The sequence below is a fragment of the Eptesicus fuscus genome, chromosome 6, assembly GCF_027574615.1.
Source record: "Eptesicus fuscus isolate TK198812 chromosome 6, DD_ASM_mEF_20220401, whole genome shotgun sequence".
NCBI classification, from domain to species: Eukaryota; Metazoa; Chordata; class Mammalia; order Chiroptera; family Vespertilionidae; genus Eptesicus; species Eptesicus fuscus.
This window is the reverse complement of record NC_072478.1, coordinates 75,017,161-75,036,142: the sequence shown is the minus strand read 5'-3', so window position 1 is coordinate 75,036,142 and position 18,982 is coordinate 75,017,161. Positions and strand designations below refer to the sequence as shown.

General features: G+C 38.9%; 1 protein-coding gene across 3 annotated transcripts in view; it reads right to left on the bottom strand.

The window, feature by feature from the left end:
• Positions 1-18,982, bottom strand: part of SEC24A (SEC24 homolog A, COPII coat complex component) — a 62,522-nt gene that overhangs the window by 18,803 nt on the left and 24,737 nt on the right. For 2 of the 3 annotated variants that reach the window (XM_054717843.1, XM_054717844.1), the window contains exons 8-13: positions 18,282-18,408; positions 15,331-15,440; positions 13,346-13,458; positions 11,440-11,558; positions 2,159-2,214; positions 852-1,058 (exon numbers count right to left, since the gene is read on the bottom strand). In XM_054717843.1, coding sequence (XP_054573818.1) covers positions 852-1,058; positions 2,159-2,214; positions 11,440-11,558; positions 13,346-13,458; positions 15,331-15,440; positions 18,282-18,408 — 732 coding nt within the window. Of the gene's footprint in view, positions 1-851; positions 1,059-1,640; positions 1,782-2,158; positions 2,215-11,439; positions 11,559-13,345; positions 13,459-15,330; positions 15,441-18,281; positions 18,409-18,982 lie in introns of those variants that run through there. The other variant, XM_054717845.1, reaches the window with a different exon arrangement.

The following is an 18,982-nucleotide window of genomic DNA, read 5'->3' as shown; positions in this document are numbered from 1 at the left end:
TTCTGGGAATTAATTCTTCTATCCCTGTGATTTACCAAATAAATGTTCTCTTACAAAAAAAAAAATTGTCATAAAATTTAAATTTCTAGCCTGGCTAGTGTGCTCAGTGGTTGAGCATTCACCAATGAACCAGGAAGTCACAGTTCGATTCTGGTCAGGGAAAATGCTGGGTTTCAGGTTTGATACCCAGTGGGTGCATGTAGGAGACAGTTTATCGATGATTCTGTCTCATCATTGATGTTTCTATATCTCTCTACCTCTCCCTTCCTCTCTCTGAAATCCTATATAATAAAAGCCTAATATGCTTAGTGTCCGGTCGTCTGGTAGGCCGTTCAACCAATCAAAGTGTAACATGCTAATGATATGCTAAGGCCGCTCAACCGCTCGCTATGATGTGCACTGACCACCAGGAGGCAGTAAATTAGCTTGCTGCTGTGGTCCAGCCGACAGGGATTGAGCAAGACGGGCTAGACACACCCTGGAGCCCTCCCGCGGTCCCTCCCAGCTGGCCAACCTCCCGTATCTCTCCCAGGTCCCAATTGTGCACCGGTGGGGTCCTTTGGCCTGGCCTGTGCCCTCTCGCAACCTGGGACCCCTCGGGGGATGTCAGAGAGCCGTTTTGGCCCGATCCCACAGGCCAGGCCTAGGGACCCCACTGGTGCACGAATTACCGAGCCTCTAGTAATGTAATAAAACAGAAAGTCTACATAAGAAAGAAACACTTGACCTATTTTATCATATTCCCTACTCTCCACAACTGAAATATAAATTAAAAAAAAAACAAAACAAGCTGTATGATCAGAGACAGAGCACCAACATAAATCTTATCATAGATTTGATGACCTTCTAACCTTAGCAGATGACCTTTGGTTGGGTTCCTCTCGTGGTTTCAGGGCTCCTACTCCAAGAGTTGGGAGTTGTGTTTGAAAGACAGACATTCGACCACCAGTTGGGGACATCAGCTTAAAGGCAGATTGAAGTGCAGGACCCAAGGCACTCTGGGTCTCCAGGGTCTTGGCGAACATTTGTGGCAAAGTTTTCAGTAAATCTTGGACAAGCTTGTGAAATAAAGCAAGAAAACTCAAGAGTGTTACAATTGAAAAAAATTTTTTTTACAAAAAGCCAGTAACTAATACAATAGACAAAACACTGAGTCATGATGATGGTCAGAGAATCTACAGACAGTACAGTAAACAATGAAGTAGGTCAAATAACAAGAAAGTAATTTTAGATAAACATTATAAATTGGCAAGCAAGACAAATAAAAATTGTGGCCTTACAGTTCTTGCACATGCAGTAGTCCAGCAAGACTATAAGTCCAAAATGTATCCAAAAGAACCATCACAGTTTAGAGATTTGATTTCTTTTAATGCCATGAAATAAGGCCTTCTCAATCACCTCTACACACTGTATTCTTTTTAGTTCCAAAATGAGTTTAACTTTTCCCTACTGCAAAATCTAAGATATCCAGTAAATTTGCCAACTAGTAATAACCACAACAAAAGAAAAACAAAATGAAAAACAACTACCTATTTAGGTTAGGATGTACAAATAAAGAGCGTTAATAGGAAAAAATATATCATACTATGGTGAAGTCACCATTGCCAACAGCTGAGACCATAGACTTGCTAGTTAAAATGTTACCCCTACAGCATATATGCATATACAGGGTAGACAACATCCCCCCTTCAGACACATTCTGTTCACCTCTCACTGTATTATGTCATGGCAATTTCCAGGCAGGTAATAAGAGTTTCTTCTGAACTGACCCCAATGACACTCTGTGAATCAGAAAAGCACAGGGCACTGAAAGCAGCCTAGCTAAAGTGCTTCTATGTAGTGACCAGAAGCTTATCTCAACAACCCTCCCGATTTCCCAAGTGGCTGGCAAGGCAGGTTTCCTTCAGGTTTTCCTCCTTAATGGAATAGGCTCATCTTCTATCAAACTACAAATAACTTGCTATATTAGACTTAAAAGCAATAAGTTCAAAGGCAAAGTCAAGAGTAGTTCTTCTGATGAATTTTAATTAACATCAAAATATAAAATGCTACACATATTAGAAATGTCACAGAAAGAAGCAAAATTTTACTTAATATTTTAAAAATATATTCCTTCAATATTGCAATTAAACATGTTGGATAGGAAAATGTGCCTTACCTCTTTACTTTCATTTAAATTTACTAATAAGTTCTCCGGCATAGGTATAAAAATATCTGAAATAAATAAATATTTTTTAAAAAAATTGTTAAAGGTGTCCCAAAACCCACCTCCTCCTCTACTATAGCACATGCCTATGTGTGTATAATTTAGGTATTTATTGGAATTTAACTGTTCTTCTTCTTTTTTTTTTAATCTTTACCCGAGGATATTTTCCCATTGATTTTTAGAGAGAGTGGAAGAGAGGAAAAGATAAGAGAGAAATATTGATGTGAGAGAAACACATCGATTGGTTGCCTCCTGCACGCACCCTGACCAGGGCCCAGGCCAGGGAGGAATTTGCAACCAAGGTACGTGCCCTTGACCAGAGTTGAACCCAGGACCCTTCAGTCTGCCGGTCAATGCTCTATCCACTGAGCCAAACTGGCTAGGGCTGGAACTTAACTGTTCCTGTGTAAAAGATAAACAATCTCCCAATTAGAAACTATTGATTCGTAAGCACTCAGTAAGGGTTTGCACAAGTGCTCTGCTTCTTAGGTTAAAGGCAACAATTCAGAACCCTACTTTATAAAGTTCTTGCTTAGCCCTGAAAGCCAGCCAAAAAAACTTATTAAAAAAAAAAAAAAAGCCAGGGCCGGTGTGGCTCAGTTGGTTGGAGTGTTGTCCCCTGCACCAAAAGGTCGAGGATTCGATTCCTGGTCAAGGCACATGCTCAGGTTTCAGGTTCAATCCCCAGTCAGGGTTCATACGAGACAACAGATTGATGTTTCTGTCTCACATCAGTGTTTCTCTCTCTCTCTAAATTCAATAATAATAATTAAAAACAGGTTGACTCAGATGACACACAAGAAAGAATACTGTCTTTAATACAGACATAACACAGCCCACTGACAGACTGTCACTCAAAAAGCAGCTATTTTCTCATAAAGAAGGTGTCCACCAGTACTTCTACTTATGGGACCACAAAATCAAGTGAATCAGAAAATATGCTAACTGACCACATCAGATGAGCTTCTCAGGATTCAAATTTATTCTTGCTTACAAATTAAATTATCTTCCTGAAAAGGAAGCAAACTGGAACAAAAGGAAGGAAATGTGGGTGGTAGTAGAGATTATGAGGGGTCTTATATCTATTTTAGTGTAACATTTTTTATTATAAAAAAAAGCTTCATTGTAATGCTTGTAAAAAACAATACCAACAATTACCTTGAAACATTAAGTACTTATTTTAGCTGTCATATAAAAAATATACTGTTTAGATCTTCCCTTTCTTTTTTAAAATTAAAATTTTAGCCCTAGTTGGTTTGGGTCAGTGGATAGAGCGGACTAAAGGGTCCCAGGTTCGATTCGGGCCAAGGGCACATGCCCGGGTTGTGGGCTCCATCTACACCCTCCCCCAGTAGGGGGTGTGCAGGAGGCAGCCAATCAATGATTCTCTCTCATCATTGATATTTTTCTCTCTCTCTCCCTCCCTCTTTGAAATCAATAAAATTAAAAAATAAAGATTGACCTTAAAAAAACAAAAACAAAAATAATTTAGCCCTGGTGGTGTGCTTAGTGGTAAGAGCATCAGCCCAAGGGTCATTGGTTTGATTCCTGATCAAGGGCACATACCTGGATTGTAGGTTCAATTCCTGGACTTGGTTGGGGTGCATGCGAGAGGAAACCAATCGTGTCTCTCTCACAGCAATGTTTCTCTTTCTCTTTCTTCCTCCCTCTCTCTCCCCTCCCTCATTCCCTTCCATTCTCTCTAAAAAAAAATTTTAAACTTTAATCAGTTTTGCTCTGGCCGGTGTTGCTCAGTGATTAGAGCGTTGACCTGCACATTGAAGGATCTTGGGTTTGATTCCCAGTGAAGGGCACGTACCTGGGTTGCAGGTTCTCTCCCTGTCCTGGTCACAATGCGTGCAAGAGGCAACCAGTCAATGTATCTCTCTCACATCAATGTTTCTCTCTCTCTCCCCTCCATTTTTCCCTCCCACTCTCTCTGAAAAGTAATGGGAAAAAATATCCTCAGGTGAGGATTAACAAAAATTTTTTTTCAAATAAGTTATATTGAGATATAATTCACCTTTGTAGAAGATATAGTGATTTTTAATATATTCAGAGTGGTACAACTATCACCACTATCTAATTCCAGACACTTTTCCTCATCTCCAAAAGAAAACCTTCATTAATTACCAGTCACTCTTCAGTTCCCTGCCAATTACCCCAGCTCTAAGTAGCCTCCAGTCTGTCTCTAGATTTGCCTGTTCTAGACATTTCATATTAATGGAGTTACACTGCAAGGTCCTTTTTGACTGATTTTTTAAACTTAGCATATTGTTTTCAAGTTTCATCCATGTTCTAGCATCAGTATTATATTCTTTTTATTGTATGGATATACCACATTTTGTTTATTCATTCAGCAAAAGATGAGCATTTGGGTTGTTACTACTTTTTGGCTATGTTGCTATGGACATTCATGCATACATTTTTGTGTAGACTGCGTTTAATTTTCTTGAATATTGAGTGGAATTGCTGAGATATATGAAAATCTATGTTTACTTCTGAAGAAATGACAGACTGTTTTGCATAGTGGTTGAACCATTTACCATTCCCACAAGCAGTGTACGAGAGTTCCAATTTCTCCACATCCTTGCAAATACTTGTTATTGTCCTTTCTTTCCCCCCCTCTATTTCAAAGTTATTTTTATTTTTCAATTACAGTTGACATACATTATTATATTAATTTCAGGTGTACAGCCCAGTGATTAGACATTACATAACTTACTAAGTGATCATCCAATAACTCTTGTAACCATGACAAGTTATTAGAATATTATTGTCTATATTCCTTAAACTGTACTTTATACCCCCAGGACTATTCCGTAAAAAACAATTTGGACTTCTTTATACCTTCACCTTTTTCACCCTCCTTCCCCCTAACCCCTCTCCCATTTTGAACTGTCAAAATGTCCTCTGTATCTATCAGTCTGTTTCTGTTCTGCGTGTTCATTTGTTAAGATTTAATTGTTGCCGGATATATATTTATTGCCATTTTCTTTAGATACTTTTTTATCTTTTTTTCTTCTTTTTAAACAAGACACTTAAGTATTTCATCTAATACTGGTTTGGTGGTGATGAACTCCTTAACTTTTTCTTGTCCGTGAAGCTCTATCTGTCCTTCAATTCTAAATTACAGTTTTGTGTTTTTGTTTTTTTAATATTATTCTGCCATCACTAAGGCTCATGGCAAGGATTTCAGTTTTTTAAAAATATATTTTATTGATTTATTACAGAGAGGGAGAGGGAGAGAGAGTTAGAAACATCGATGAGAGAGAAACATCGATCAGCTGCCTCCTGCACACCCCGTCCTGGGGATGTGCCGGCAACCAAGGTACATGCCCTTGACCAGAATTGAACTTGGGACCCTTGAGTCTGAAGGCCGATGCTCTATCCACTGAGCCAAACCGGTTAGGGCCTAAATTACAGTTTTGCTGGGGAGAATAATCTTGGTTGTAGGTCCTTGCTTTTCATCACTTTAAATACTTTGTGCCAATCCCTTCTGGTCTGCCAAGTTTCTATTGAAATTAGCTGACAATCTTATGGGAGCTTCTTTGTAGGTAACTAATTGTCTTTCTCTTGCTGCTTTTAAGATTCTCTGTCTTGAACCTTCTGCATTTTAATTATGATGTATCTTGGTGTCGGCCTCTTTGCATTCATCTTGTTTGGGACTCTGTACTTCCCCTGGACTTGCATGTCTATTTCCTTCTCCAGGTTAGGGAAGTTTTCCGTGATAAATTTTTCAAAAAGGTTTTCAGTTTCTTGCTCTCTTCTTCTGGCACCTCCATGATGTGAAAACATTAATATACTGGAAGTTGTCTCAGAGGCTCCTTATACTATCCTCATTTTTTAAAATTTCTTTTTCTTTCTGTTCTTTCTATATTCCAAATCACTGATTTGATTCTCAGCTTTGTCTACTGTTGATTCCCTGTAAATTATTCTTCATTTCAGTTAGTGTATGCTTAATTTTAAGAAAATCTGAAGCATGATCCAAGATAGGCCATTCCTATGAACAGGCTGAAAGATGTGTGGGGCGGGACCTCAGGGAATCACCAGGGCAGGGCAAACAGTGTGAGCCAGGTTGATGGAGTCTTAGATGTGAAGCCTGCCTCTGGCTCTGTGTATGTGGAGGGTGGGCTCATCAAAAGACCATGGCCTCTGCTAGCACTTCTGTCTGGGAGAAAGTTGCCCCCACCCCAGTTCTTGCCCTGAGGCTGGACAATTCAGTTCCTCCCCATATGTTCTCTGGTGCCTTTCAAGCTGCTGCCCCAGTCCTGGAGCTCAGAGGGAGTGAATCTGAGCAAGTCAGTGTGCAGGCCTTTTAAAAGGAACAGCCCAAGACTCCAATAGCCTTCCGTCTCCCTCATCCTCAATCCCTGCTGTTTTTCACAACCAGGAGTTATGAAGACTTCTCTTCCTGGCACTGCAACCCTGGGCTGGTGACCCCCTGCTCCTCAGTGGGGACCTCTGCAGGCGCCATGTCCCTCCCAATTTTTTCCACCACCTGTGAGTTTAGGAATAGCCCCTTCTGTTTCTCGGCCCCTCCTACCAGGTCTCAATATGCCTTCTTCTTAAATTCCCTATTTGTAAGACTTCCATTTAGCCAGAGTTCAGGTAGTTCTGAATGATGGTTGTTGTTTAGTTGTAATTTTGATGTGGTTATAGGAGGAATGGAGTACTGAGTTTACCTATGCTGCCATCTTGCCCAGAAGTCATTTTTTTCCTTCTTCTTCTTCTATGTGACATCCAGCAAGGGATATTCCATCTATCAGGTCAAGTATAAAATTGAGAGGCTGGAACACAACAGTAAATTCACAACTTGGCCCACCATGAGAATTACCTGTTTAGATTTTACTTTATGATAAAAAAGTATCTGGGTGAACAGATTAGGGAGTGATCTGTTGTGAACATTTAGAACCAAAACAGAAGTGAAGTCTCCTCAATTACTGCCCTTTAAAGAGGCACATTCAATACACATTGTTCATGGATTCCTTACTTGTGAATTTGCCTACTCACTAAAATTTACTTGTAACCCCAAAACCAATACTCATAGTGCATTCACAGACATTTTCAGAGATGAAAACTGATTCTAAAAATTTGTTAACTGATGTGAGGTGGCATCTGGCAGTTTTCATTTGTATTTCCCTGATAACTCAAGTACTTAATGGCCAACTGTATATAAAGAATACTGACTACTGTGTGAATAGAGATGTTTATTTAATTCCTTCACCCAATTTTTAATTAGTTTGTCTTTTTATTGTTAAGTTGTAGTTCTTAACATAATTTAGATGTAATTCCCTGATCAGATATATGATTTACAAATATTTTCTTTCATTCTAATATTTTCTTTCATTCTATTGATTCTCAGTTCATTTTTTTTGTTAATCCTCACCCGAGGATATTTTTCCATTGACCTTTTAGAGAGAGTGGTAGTGAGAGGAAAAGAAAGAGAGAAACACTGATGTGAGAGAAACACATCGATTGGTTGCCTCCCGCAATCAAACCCAGGACCTTTTGGTCCGCAGGCCGACAGTCTATCCACTGAGCCAAACCAGCTAGGGTTCAGTTCACTTTCTTGATGGTGTCCTTTGAATTTAACACAAAAGTTTTTAATTTTGAAGAAGTCTAACTTATCTATGTTTTTATTGTTTGTGTTTTTGGTGTTCTATCTTAAGAAGCTGGGCATAGTCTGGGGCCCTCTTTGTCATATTGGATAAAGCCCCCAGTTTGGGGTCGGTTCTGCCTCGGGCCATGTGTGTGAAACACATTCCTTGTCCCACCTTCACCATCCTCTCTGCCCTGCCCATCAGGCTGCGCAGCCCTTTCTTCCTTTTTAAAAAAAAATATATTTTATTGATTTTTTACAGAGAGGAAGAGAGTGGGATAGAGAGTTAGAAACATCGATGAGAGAGAAACATCGATCAGCCGCCTCTTGCACACCCCCCACTGGGGATGTGCCCGCAACCAAGGTACATGCCCTTGACCGGAATCGAACCCGGGACCCTTGAGTCCGCAGGCCGACGCTCTATCCACTGAGCCAAACCGGTTTCGGCTTAAGTTAATTTTTGAGTTAACTTTTTAAATTGTGGTAAAACATACATTATATAACAAATGTATCATCTTGCCATTTTAAGTGTACAATTCAGTGGTATTAAAGACATTCACAGTGTTTTGTAACCATCACTGTTATATTTTCAAAAGTTTTCAACACCCCAAACAGAAACCCTATACCCATCTACACATATAAAAGCCTAAGTGACCATTATGACCAAACGACCGGTCGCTATGACGTGCACTGACCACCAGGGGGCAGACGCTCAATGCAGGAGTTGCCCCCTGGTGGTCAGTGCGCTCCCATAGGGGGAGTGCCACTCAGCCAGAAGCCGGGCTCGCGGCTGGCAAGTGCAGCTGTGGTGGCGGGAGCCTCTCCCACCTTTGCGGCAGTGCTACCAAGCAGTGGCGGCAACGGCAGGTGTAGCGGGGCTGGGATGAGCGGCAGCAGAGCTGTGCCTGGCCCTGGCTGGGGCTCCTCCCCAGCTGCCTGCTGCTTGGGCACTGCTACATCCCTCGGGGGGGATGTTGGACTGCCGAGGATCGGGCCAATACCCAGCAGTCTGACATCCCCCGAGGGGTCACGGATAGCGAGAGGGTGCAGGACAGGCTGAGGGACCCCACCCATGCACGAATCCGTGCACCAGGCCTCTAGTTAAATAATAACTCCCTACTCTTCTTTCCTCCCCAGCCCTTGGTAATCTGTATTCTTTCAATCTCTATGAGTTTGCCTGTTCTTAGTACCTCATATAAGTGGAATTATACAATATTTGTTCTTGTGTCTGGCTTATTTCACTTTGTATAGTGTTTTCAAGGTTATCCATGTATGTAGCATAAATCAGAATTTCATTCTTGCCCTGGCCAGTGTGGCTCAGTTGGTTGGGGCATTGTCCCATACATCAAAAGGCTGCGGGTTCAATCTCTAGTCAGGGCAAGTGCAGGAGGCAACCAATTGATGTTTCTTTCCCTCTCTCTCCCTTCCTCTCTCTATGATCAATTCTTTTAAATGATCATAAAAAAAAAAAGAATTTCATTCTTGAGGATGAATAAATAACATTCCATTATATATATATATTGTTTACCCATTCATGTGTTAATGGGTGGTTTCCACCTTTTGGCCTTGGTAAATAATGTTGCTATGCCCAGCCAGCATGGCTCAGTGGTTGAGCGTCAATCTATGAACTAGGATGTCAAGGAGGTTCGATTCCTGGTCAGGACACATGCCTCAGTTGTGGGCTTGATCCCCAGTGGAGTCAGTGCAAGAGGCAGCCAATTGATGATTCTCTCTCATCATTGGTGTGTCTATCTCTCTCTCCCTCTCTGAAATCAATAAAAATATATTTAAAAAATAATGGTGCTATGAACAATGGCATACAAGTATTTGTTATGAGTATCTGCTTTCAATTCTTTTAGGTATATACAGGAAAGTAGATTAGATCACAATGTGTTAAACTTTTACAGGAACTGCTAAACTATTTTTAATAGCACTGTACCATTTTAATTTATTATATATATTTATTTTATTTCACCCATTCCCCACCCCCTCCCATTTGGCAACCATCAGCTTGTTCTCTACATCTATGCATCTATTTCTATCTGACTTATTTCACTTAGCATAATACCCTCTCAGTTCATCCATGTTGTTGCAGATAGCAAGATTTCATTCTTTTTTTACTGATGAGTAATATTCCATTGTATGTATACACACACACACACACACACGCACACATCACATCTTTATCCATTCATCTATTGATGGACACCTAGGTTGCTTCCCATATCCTGCTATTGTAAGCATTGATGCAGTGAACATAGGGGAGCATATATCTTTTTGAACTAGTGTTTCTGTTTTCTTCAGGTAAGTATCCAGAAGTAGAATTGCTGGGTCAAATGGCAGCTCTGGTTTTAATTTTTTGAGGACTCTCCATACTGTTTTCCATAATGGCTGCACCATCAGTGCCACCAACAATGCACAACAGTTCCAATGTTTCCACATCCCTGCCAATATTTGTTGTTTTCCGTTTTTTGGATGATAGCCATACCATGAAATGGTATCTCATTGTGGTTTTTTATTTGCATTTCTCTAATACCTAATGTTATTAGTCATTTTGTCATTATTTCATTATTGGTCATTGTACATATTCTTTAGAGAAATATCTATTCAAGCTAGTTGCCTATTTTTGATGTTATTTTGTTGCTGAGTAGTTGTTTAGATGTTCTGAATATTAATCCTTTCTTAGATATACTAGTATGATTTGTATATATTTTATCCCATTCTGTGAGTTGCCTTTTTTATTGTGAGTTGACTTTTTACTCTCTTGGTAGTCTTCTTTGATATACAATAGTTTTAATATCGAAAAAGTCCGTTTTATTATTTTTTCTTTCTTGGTGTCTTTGCTTTCGGTGTCATATCCAGGAAATCACTGTTAACTCCAATGTCATGAAGATTTTCCCCTATGTTTTCTTCTAAGAGTTTTATATTTTATAGTTTTAGTTCTTAAGTTTGGCTCTTTCATCCACTGAGTTAATTTTATCTGGTTTAAGGTAAGGGTCCAACTTCATTAATTTGCATGTTCAGTATTCCCAGAACTATTTGTTGAAAAGACTGTCTTTTCTGCCCTGGCTGGTGTGGCTCAGTTCATTGAGTGTCATCCCATGCTCCAAAAGGTTGCTGGTTCAATTCCCAGTCAGGGCACATGGACAGCTTGCGGCTAAATCCCCAGTGCGGGGGGCGTATAGGAGGCAGCCAATTGATGTTTCTTTCTCTCCCTTTCCCTTCCTCTCTCTAAAAACATATTTTTTTTAAAAAAGAAGATTGTCTTTCCCCATTGAATGTTTTTTAGCATCCTTATATAAAAAATCAAAACCCATACATATGTGATCGTTTATTTTTGGGTTCTCTATTGGTCTATGTGTCTCTTCTCAAATACCGTATTTTGGTACTTTTTGAATAAATGTGTTGCCTTGTTTATAAAGCACTTTACCTCCATAACCGATTCCTCCTTCTATTAAATGAGGGATTGAACTGAAGGACTCTTACAATTCCAACAATCTTATGATATTATACTCAAGGTTTTCCTCAATATAGAATTATACCATACACTCCTAATTTATCAAATAGTCATGAAATATTTCTAAAGCTACAAATGACTAAGATAGTTGAATAATTTCAAGTGTATATGTACCTTCAATATCTGAAACTATTAGCATCTGAGGTTGAGAGAGACCTTCTTGAAGACTGTAGAAGTGGATTGTACTATCAAATGTTATGAAGCCAATTTTTGTCCTAGTGTTGCCAGGAAGCCTAAAAGTAAATTTAGAAGAGTATTTTATCAAGTTTTCTCATATTCATATACATATATATTGAATATCCAATAAGAGTTACATGAAAATATCTACTTTCATATTATGGAATTTATCCTAACATAAACGTTTAACTTATCCAATGTTTAATCACCATAAAAACATACCCTACTCAAAGTGAAAAACACTACACGTAAACCAAACAATCAAGAAAACCCAGTAATAATACAGCAATTCAAAACTCATTACACCTATATAAAATTATATAATCACTTGGAAAATGGCATATAAAAATACTGGAAAGTATAAACAAAACTTTGTAGAATATTTTAATTTATAAAATATATTAAAAATTACTATATACCAACTCTAAAATTTAATATAAATTTAGATACTGCATAGCTATTAAAAATTTTACCCATATTTGGGTGAATCAGTGGACTCTTCCTCAACAGACAATCCTCATACGCAACCTATAACATTAAAAGTACAAATGCTGGCAAGAACAAGGATGCCCCTTATCATCAAGGTAAGGGAGTTAATCTGTTTCTGATGAGATTTGGTTTTCCATATTCTTCCATAGAACACAAGAACACTATAATGCATTACACTAAAAGGTCACACAAACTTTTATAGGTTACCCTAAGTAACTAAACACCATTTAAAGTACAGATGTTTAAAAGAGAGAGAGAGAGAGAGAGAGAGAGAGAGAGAGAGAGAGAGAGAGGAAAAAAAATACAGATATTTTTAAATAAGTAAAAGAACAGGTATTTTAAGAGATTTATGAGATATAACAGCCAAATGCAATGTGTAAAAATAGTTTAGGTTCTTATTCCAACAAACCTACAGTAAAGAAGCATTTTTGAAACAATCAGAACAAAAACTGAACTGGGTGTTAGTTGATATTATAAAATCATTGCTAATTTTGTTTGGTGTAACACTCCTATTTTAATTAGAGCTAAAAATAATTCCAAGTATTTATAGGTAAGATGATATGCTGATTGAGATTTACACTAAAGTACTCAAGGGGGAGGTATGTTTGTGTGATTACATAAAGCAAAAACAGCTGAATATTGTCCTGGCCGGTGTGGCTCAGTTGGTGGTAACGTTATCTGTACACCAAAAGGTGGTGGGTTCAATTCCCAATCAAGGCACATACCCAGATTTTGGGTTCAATCCATGGTCAGAGCTAGTGAAGGAGGCAACCAATTGATGTTTCTTTCCCCCCTCTCCCCGCTTTTCTCTCCTTTTTTTCCCTTCCTCTATAAGATTTAAGAGGGGAAAATAAGAATAGCTGAATGCTAAAAATGTTAAAGTTGAGGGAGGAGGGATGGATATTTGGAAGTTCATTAAATTTTTTCTATTTTACTCTATGTTTAAAATTTTTCCAAAATAAAAAGTTAAAATAGAGTCCTGACCGGTTTGGCTCAGTGGATAGAGTGTCAGCCTGCGGACTGAAGGGTCCCAGGTTCGATTCCGGTCAAGGGCATATACCTTGGTTGCGGGCACATCCCCAGTGGGGGGTGTGCAGGAGGCAGCTGATTGATGTTTCTCTCTCATCGATGTTTCTGACTCTCTCCCCCTCTCTCTTCCTCTCTGTAAAAAAATCAATAAAATATATATTTTAAAAAAAAGTGAAAATAGAATTTTGGAGAAAGCAAGGCCTAAAGTTCACAACTGACTTAAGTAGGCTTTTAGAATATTACATAGCTTTTTTTTTTGTATTTTAAAACTATCCATTTTGTAAACACTATTAGTTTCCAACTGAAGCTGAATTAAGATACTTACAAATCCAGATTGTCTAACAAACTCTGGCAAACTGAATTCAAGTATCCAGTTTCAATTGCATTGTGAGACACATCAAACACAAAGAGGTACACTGGAGGTTGAGGTGGTCTTAACTGAAAAAAAAAAAAAAAAATCTCATTAAATACATTTATGAGATTAAATTATAATAGGATTAAATTTAAATTTATCACTTGTCCTGTCCACATACAGCAAAACAATAAAATAAGCATTATTTATAAATTAAATGGAGACTATAACTCATCATTGATGTTTCTATCTCTCTCTCCTTCTCCCTTCCTCTCTGAAATCAATAAAGAAATATATTTAAAAAAAAAACAAAACAAAACAACAACAACAAAACAATAACAGGCAAAACTATACTATACTGGTTTCAGATGGATACTTAAGGGAAAAAATGAGGATGTGATTACCATTAATCAGAAGACTGTTTTCTCCAGGACGGGAAGGAGAGGAAATGTGATCAGAAAGGCTTCTGGGAATATTAGCAACATTCAATTTCTCCACCTGGGTGATGCTAACACTGCATTTATAATTATTTGGCATACTATATATTTTTGTTTTATAGATTTTCCCATATGTGCATTATATTTCACAATTTAGGAGGAATTACAGTTCTGAAAGTGACAAGTTAAGTTGCCTGAGCTGGTTATTTAACAAACACATTTCAGCCAAGTTTCACAAAAATGTATGACTACATTTTTAAACTTCCCAATTCAAAGATCTGATTTCAATTCAATAAAAAGCAGCAACCACAATCAGAACTGGCGCATATAGTGTACTAACTTTTGTGTGTGGGTATTTGTTTGTTTTTTGTATATATCACTTGCTGAATCACAGAATCTGTTGTCCCAAGAGGTAAGTCGGGAAGAAGCAAAACCTCTTGCTATAGGCAAGTTCCAAATTTAAAGAAAGCCATTTTTGTAAAACCTGGGAGATAAAAGAAAAGAAACCCAGGAAGGACAATTAAAAAGAACAAATGCTTCTGCACTTTTTGCTTTTAATTCAACAAAGGGACAGCTACTACCAACCAACCATTCATACATTCTTTAATCTGCACTGGAGGATATTTTTTCCACTGATTTTTTTACAGAGAGTGGAAGGGTGGGAGAGAGGAGAAAGTGGAAGGGGGAAAGGGGGAGAGGGGGGGGGAGAGAGAGGGAGAGAGAGAGAGAGAGAGAGAGAGAGAGAGAGAGAGAGAGAGAGAGAGAGAGAGAGAGAGAAAGAGAGAGAGAGCGAGAGAAGCATCCATGTGAGAGACACATTGATTGCCTACCACATGAGCCCTGATCAGGGCCGGGGATCGAGCCTGCAACCCAGGTACTTGCTCTTGACCAGACTCGAACCTGCAAACCTGCCCACTCACCAAAGGGCTGCAGGTTCGATTCCTGGTCAAGGGCACGTTTCTGGGTTGCAGGTTCCATACCCAGCTCTGACCGCATTTGAGAGGCAACCAATCTATGTCTATCGATGTCTCTGTCTGTCTATATCTCTCTGTTTCTCTCTCCCCTCTTTTCTTTCCCCTCCCTTCCACTCCCTCTCAAAAATCAATGGAAAAAAATAGCCTAACTCCTTGAGTAAGGATTAATAAACAACAACAAAAAAAGTACTTGGAAAAAGATGCTCATCACACCATTATTTATAATTAAAAAAATTGAAGGGACTTAAAAGTAAACATGATCCCAATATGATATTGCAAATTTCTGGATGAACACACAAGAATCATAAGTGGAACTTTACATACTAATACACTTTTCAGACTTATCCTTATATACTGATTAACTACTTTTATAATGAACATGTATAACTTTTCTAAATTTAAACTGTAACATTTTGTTAAAGGATGCTATGTTGTTTTATTTAAATCCCACTATTATGAGATAAATACATTATATAAAAAAAATGAAAACTTATCCCAGACGAGCCCCCAAAAACAAAACAAACCAACAGAAAAAAAGAAAACTTACCATGTATTCTGAAGGAGCCATAAACTCAATTGTAGCATTTTGAACTTCAGGTCTTCTGTGAGGTTCTCCATAGACTCTGGTCAAAGGGTTGTACATGAATTCTTCAGGAACTATATAAGTTGACAACATAAAATGATAAAACTGAGATTAAGTTTAATAAACCTTTTGTTTGGCTGTTTCCTTATTTAGTAATTTATAAATACTTCAATATAGACTAAATGTTAAGGGATAAGACTTACACTTTGTTTTTGAGATCCATTCAAGTTCTTCATATACTAAATGGTCCTGCATATGTCTTACTTTTATATACTAAATCAGTTATTTTTTTTCTTTCCCTGTCTTCTAATATCCTCTTCATTTTCATTCTTGCTAAAGCTTTTCTAAAATAGCTTGAAAAAATGATAAAAACTCACTAAATGCCAATAATTTTTTTAGCAATGCTATTAACATTTGACACATAATATGTACAGACTCTGGATACTCCTAGAAAGGTACGGTAAAAACACTTAAAAGTTTGAAGTCTAAAGGTATGGTAAGTTTGATTAATTAGTAAAACCTCTATGGAATATCAGTTGCTTACCACTTACAATACAATGGAGCTCAAAGAGTATTTTCTAAATGAATTATCATTGCAGCTGTCTTCTAACTGTTTAGAAATTCAAATTCTTATGTAGCTAAAGGATAAGCCATAGTTCATGAAATGGTCTGTGCTGCATATGAAAATGACTTTAACCTTTGTTACCATTTCATATCATATACTGAAGCACATAAGATTTTAAGGTGTACTAAACACTATACATATATTTTCTGAATTATTATTGAATAAAAAGAATGCTCTTACTCTATCCTCACTTTCCTCTACTCTTGAATGCATAAAATAAGTAGAACAACAAATCAATGTCTCTCTCTCTAATCAATAAAAATTTTTTTAAAATGGTTTTGAGAGATATCTTAAATTCCTTTATTTCTCAATGCTTAATGAAATTTCCTTCCAAGCAGAGACTTAATTTTCAATGTGTATATCAGCATACCCTTTTTCTTCTAGAATCCTATTAAAGTGTAGTTGTTTAGATGATATTCCTCAAAAGTAAATTGTGAAACAGTTGAAAGAGATCTCCTCCTTCTCAATTACTGAGAAAACTACATTCAACTAACCTTCTAGCACTGCCCACTTCCCTTCATACAGCAGTGAATAAAGCTAATGGCAGCTATTCTGTGGACTTACTTTCTTTTACCCCTAAACCAGTGATTTTCAACCTTTTTTCATCTCATGGCACACATGAACTAATTACTAAAAACATGTGGCACACCAAAAAATATATTATGTACTAGAGGCCCAGTGCATGATTGAATCATGCACTTGTAGGGTACCCTACACGCTTTCGCTTTTCGCGGTGGAGCCGGGTGCCTGTCCGCTGGTGCACCAGGCCTTTCAGAAGCCTCCGGCTCGGCGGAGGCTTCTGAAAGGCCTGATGCCAGAGCAGACAGGCACCCAGCTCCCCCACTTTTGATGGTCTGCGGCCGCTGAGGGGGGCTACCCTGCTGTTGAGAGGCGCAGGGGGCGCGACTCCCGCCCCCTGCGCCTCTCAACGGCCGCTGAGGGGGGCTGCTGCAGACACCTGGCTACCCTGCCATTGAGAGGCGCAGCTGGGTGTCCACAGCAGGCCCCCTCAGCGGCCGCGGATCTGGCCGTTGAGAGGCACAGGGGGCGCCTCTCAACAGCAGGGTAGCCCCCCTCAGTGGCAGCGGATCTGTGCCTCTCAATGGCCGGATAGGCCACCCCGAGTCCCGCCCCCCAGCCTCCCGCCGCCTAATCGTGGGCGTAGCGGAGTGATGGTAATTTACATGTTACTCTATTATTAGATAGGATTTTGTCAATCTGACCAAAAAAAAAAAGGTATAATTTTGATTCATTCACACCAGACGGCTATTGTTGTGTTGGCTGTTGTCATTTTTTATTTGACAATCTAAGGGAAAAGAGGTCAGTGTCCTTGACTAGTCAGGTATTGTGTTTTAAAAATTCTCTCCCTCTCTCTGTCTTGGTGCACCGTTTGAAAATCACTGCCCTAGATTAAAGGCATGGGACAGTTTCTAAATAAAAATATTTCATAAATTACAGATTTAAATAACAGCATAAAATATGCCATTTATTATTATACCCACCATAATAAATGTAAAATAGTGGTATCAAAGTAATATTATCACTTTTTTTTTTTTTTTGCCTAAGAAGAATATAATCTTCTTCTATACTAATAAAAGGGTAATATGCTAATTAGACCAGGAGACCTTCCAGATGTCCTTCCAGACAAAGCCATGGTGGTGGGGCCAAGGCAGAGGCGGTTAGGGATGATCAGGCCTGGAGGGGAGGGCAGTTGGGGGCGAGCAGGCCAGCAGGGGGTGCAGGTGGGGGCGAGGAGGCCGGCAGGGAGGGGCAGTTGGGGGCAAGCAGGCTGGCAGGGTGGGGGCAGTTGGGGGCAATCAGGCCAGTGGGGGGGAGAAGCTGGGGGCAAGCAGGCCAGCAGGGGGAGCAGTTGGGGGCAAGCAGGCTGGCAGGGGGCAGCAGTTGGGAGAAGGCCGGCAGGCAGAGTGGTTAGAGGTGATCAGGCAGGCTGGCAGGCAGGCAAGCGGTTAGGAGCCAGTGGTCCTGGATTGCAAGCAGGATGTCCGACTGCCGGTTTAGACCCGATCCCTGTGGGGTCCCAGATTGGAGAGGGTGCAGGCTGGGCTGAGGGACATCCCCCCTCCCCCCGCACACATTTTGTGCACCAGGCTGCTAGTGATTTATATGTAAGAATAAGTGCATAGAAAAAAGTTATCAGAAGCTATTTCTGAATGGAACATTTATAGGTAAGTAAGACAGGAATATTGATTTTTTTAACTTCACATTTGTATTATCTGATTTCCCTCCAATGGGAGTAAAAATTTTTAAATGTTTCAAAAATAAAACATACCATCATTGACTTGGTAACATAAGTTACATTTCCATCTCCTTTGATCAAGAAAGCTGACAAAAGGGTTGATGTATGTCCTGCATGAACGGCATCTCACAATTGTACTGGAGGTAACCACAGGCAATTGCTGAAAAAACAGAACTAATTTTTTTAAGGCAGTGATCATCATGACTAAGGCGAAGCATTAATCATACCTTCCAAATAATTGTTGGGATATTATAATTTTGGAGGAAAAAACCCCAAGGTAAAACGTTTCCAAAATGCAACACAAAAAATTATGTAGCAGAGATGTATTGATTTGAAACTCTGTTTCTCCAGGACTGGTCTCTTAAATTTTACCTTTTAAAAAGTATTTATTTTCTCATTAAACATTTACACGCAAAACCAACATAGTAAATTTATAATGTATTTTTGAGATGGGTGGCAAAGGAATGATTAACATTCTAAAACAGGGGTGGGAACCTTTTTTCTGCCAACAGCCATTGTAATATATATAACATCATTCTTGGACCATACAAAATTAGCCTGCTATATTTGGTCAAACATTCAATTAACTCACCTCTAATGCCTTGGCAGAGCCACATCAAATTATTTCAGAGGCCTTATACATTCCCAGCTCAATTCTAAAACAAATTATTTCAAAGTTTCTTCATGTTATAGTAAGAGGCTTACTAAGTTCTCATGAAAGAACTGTCATATTT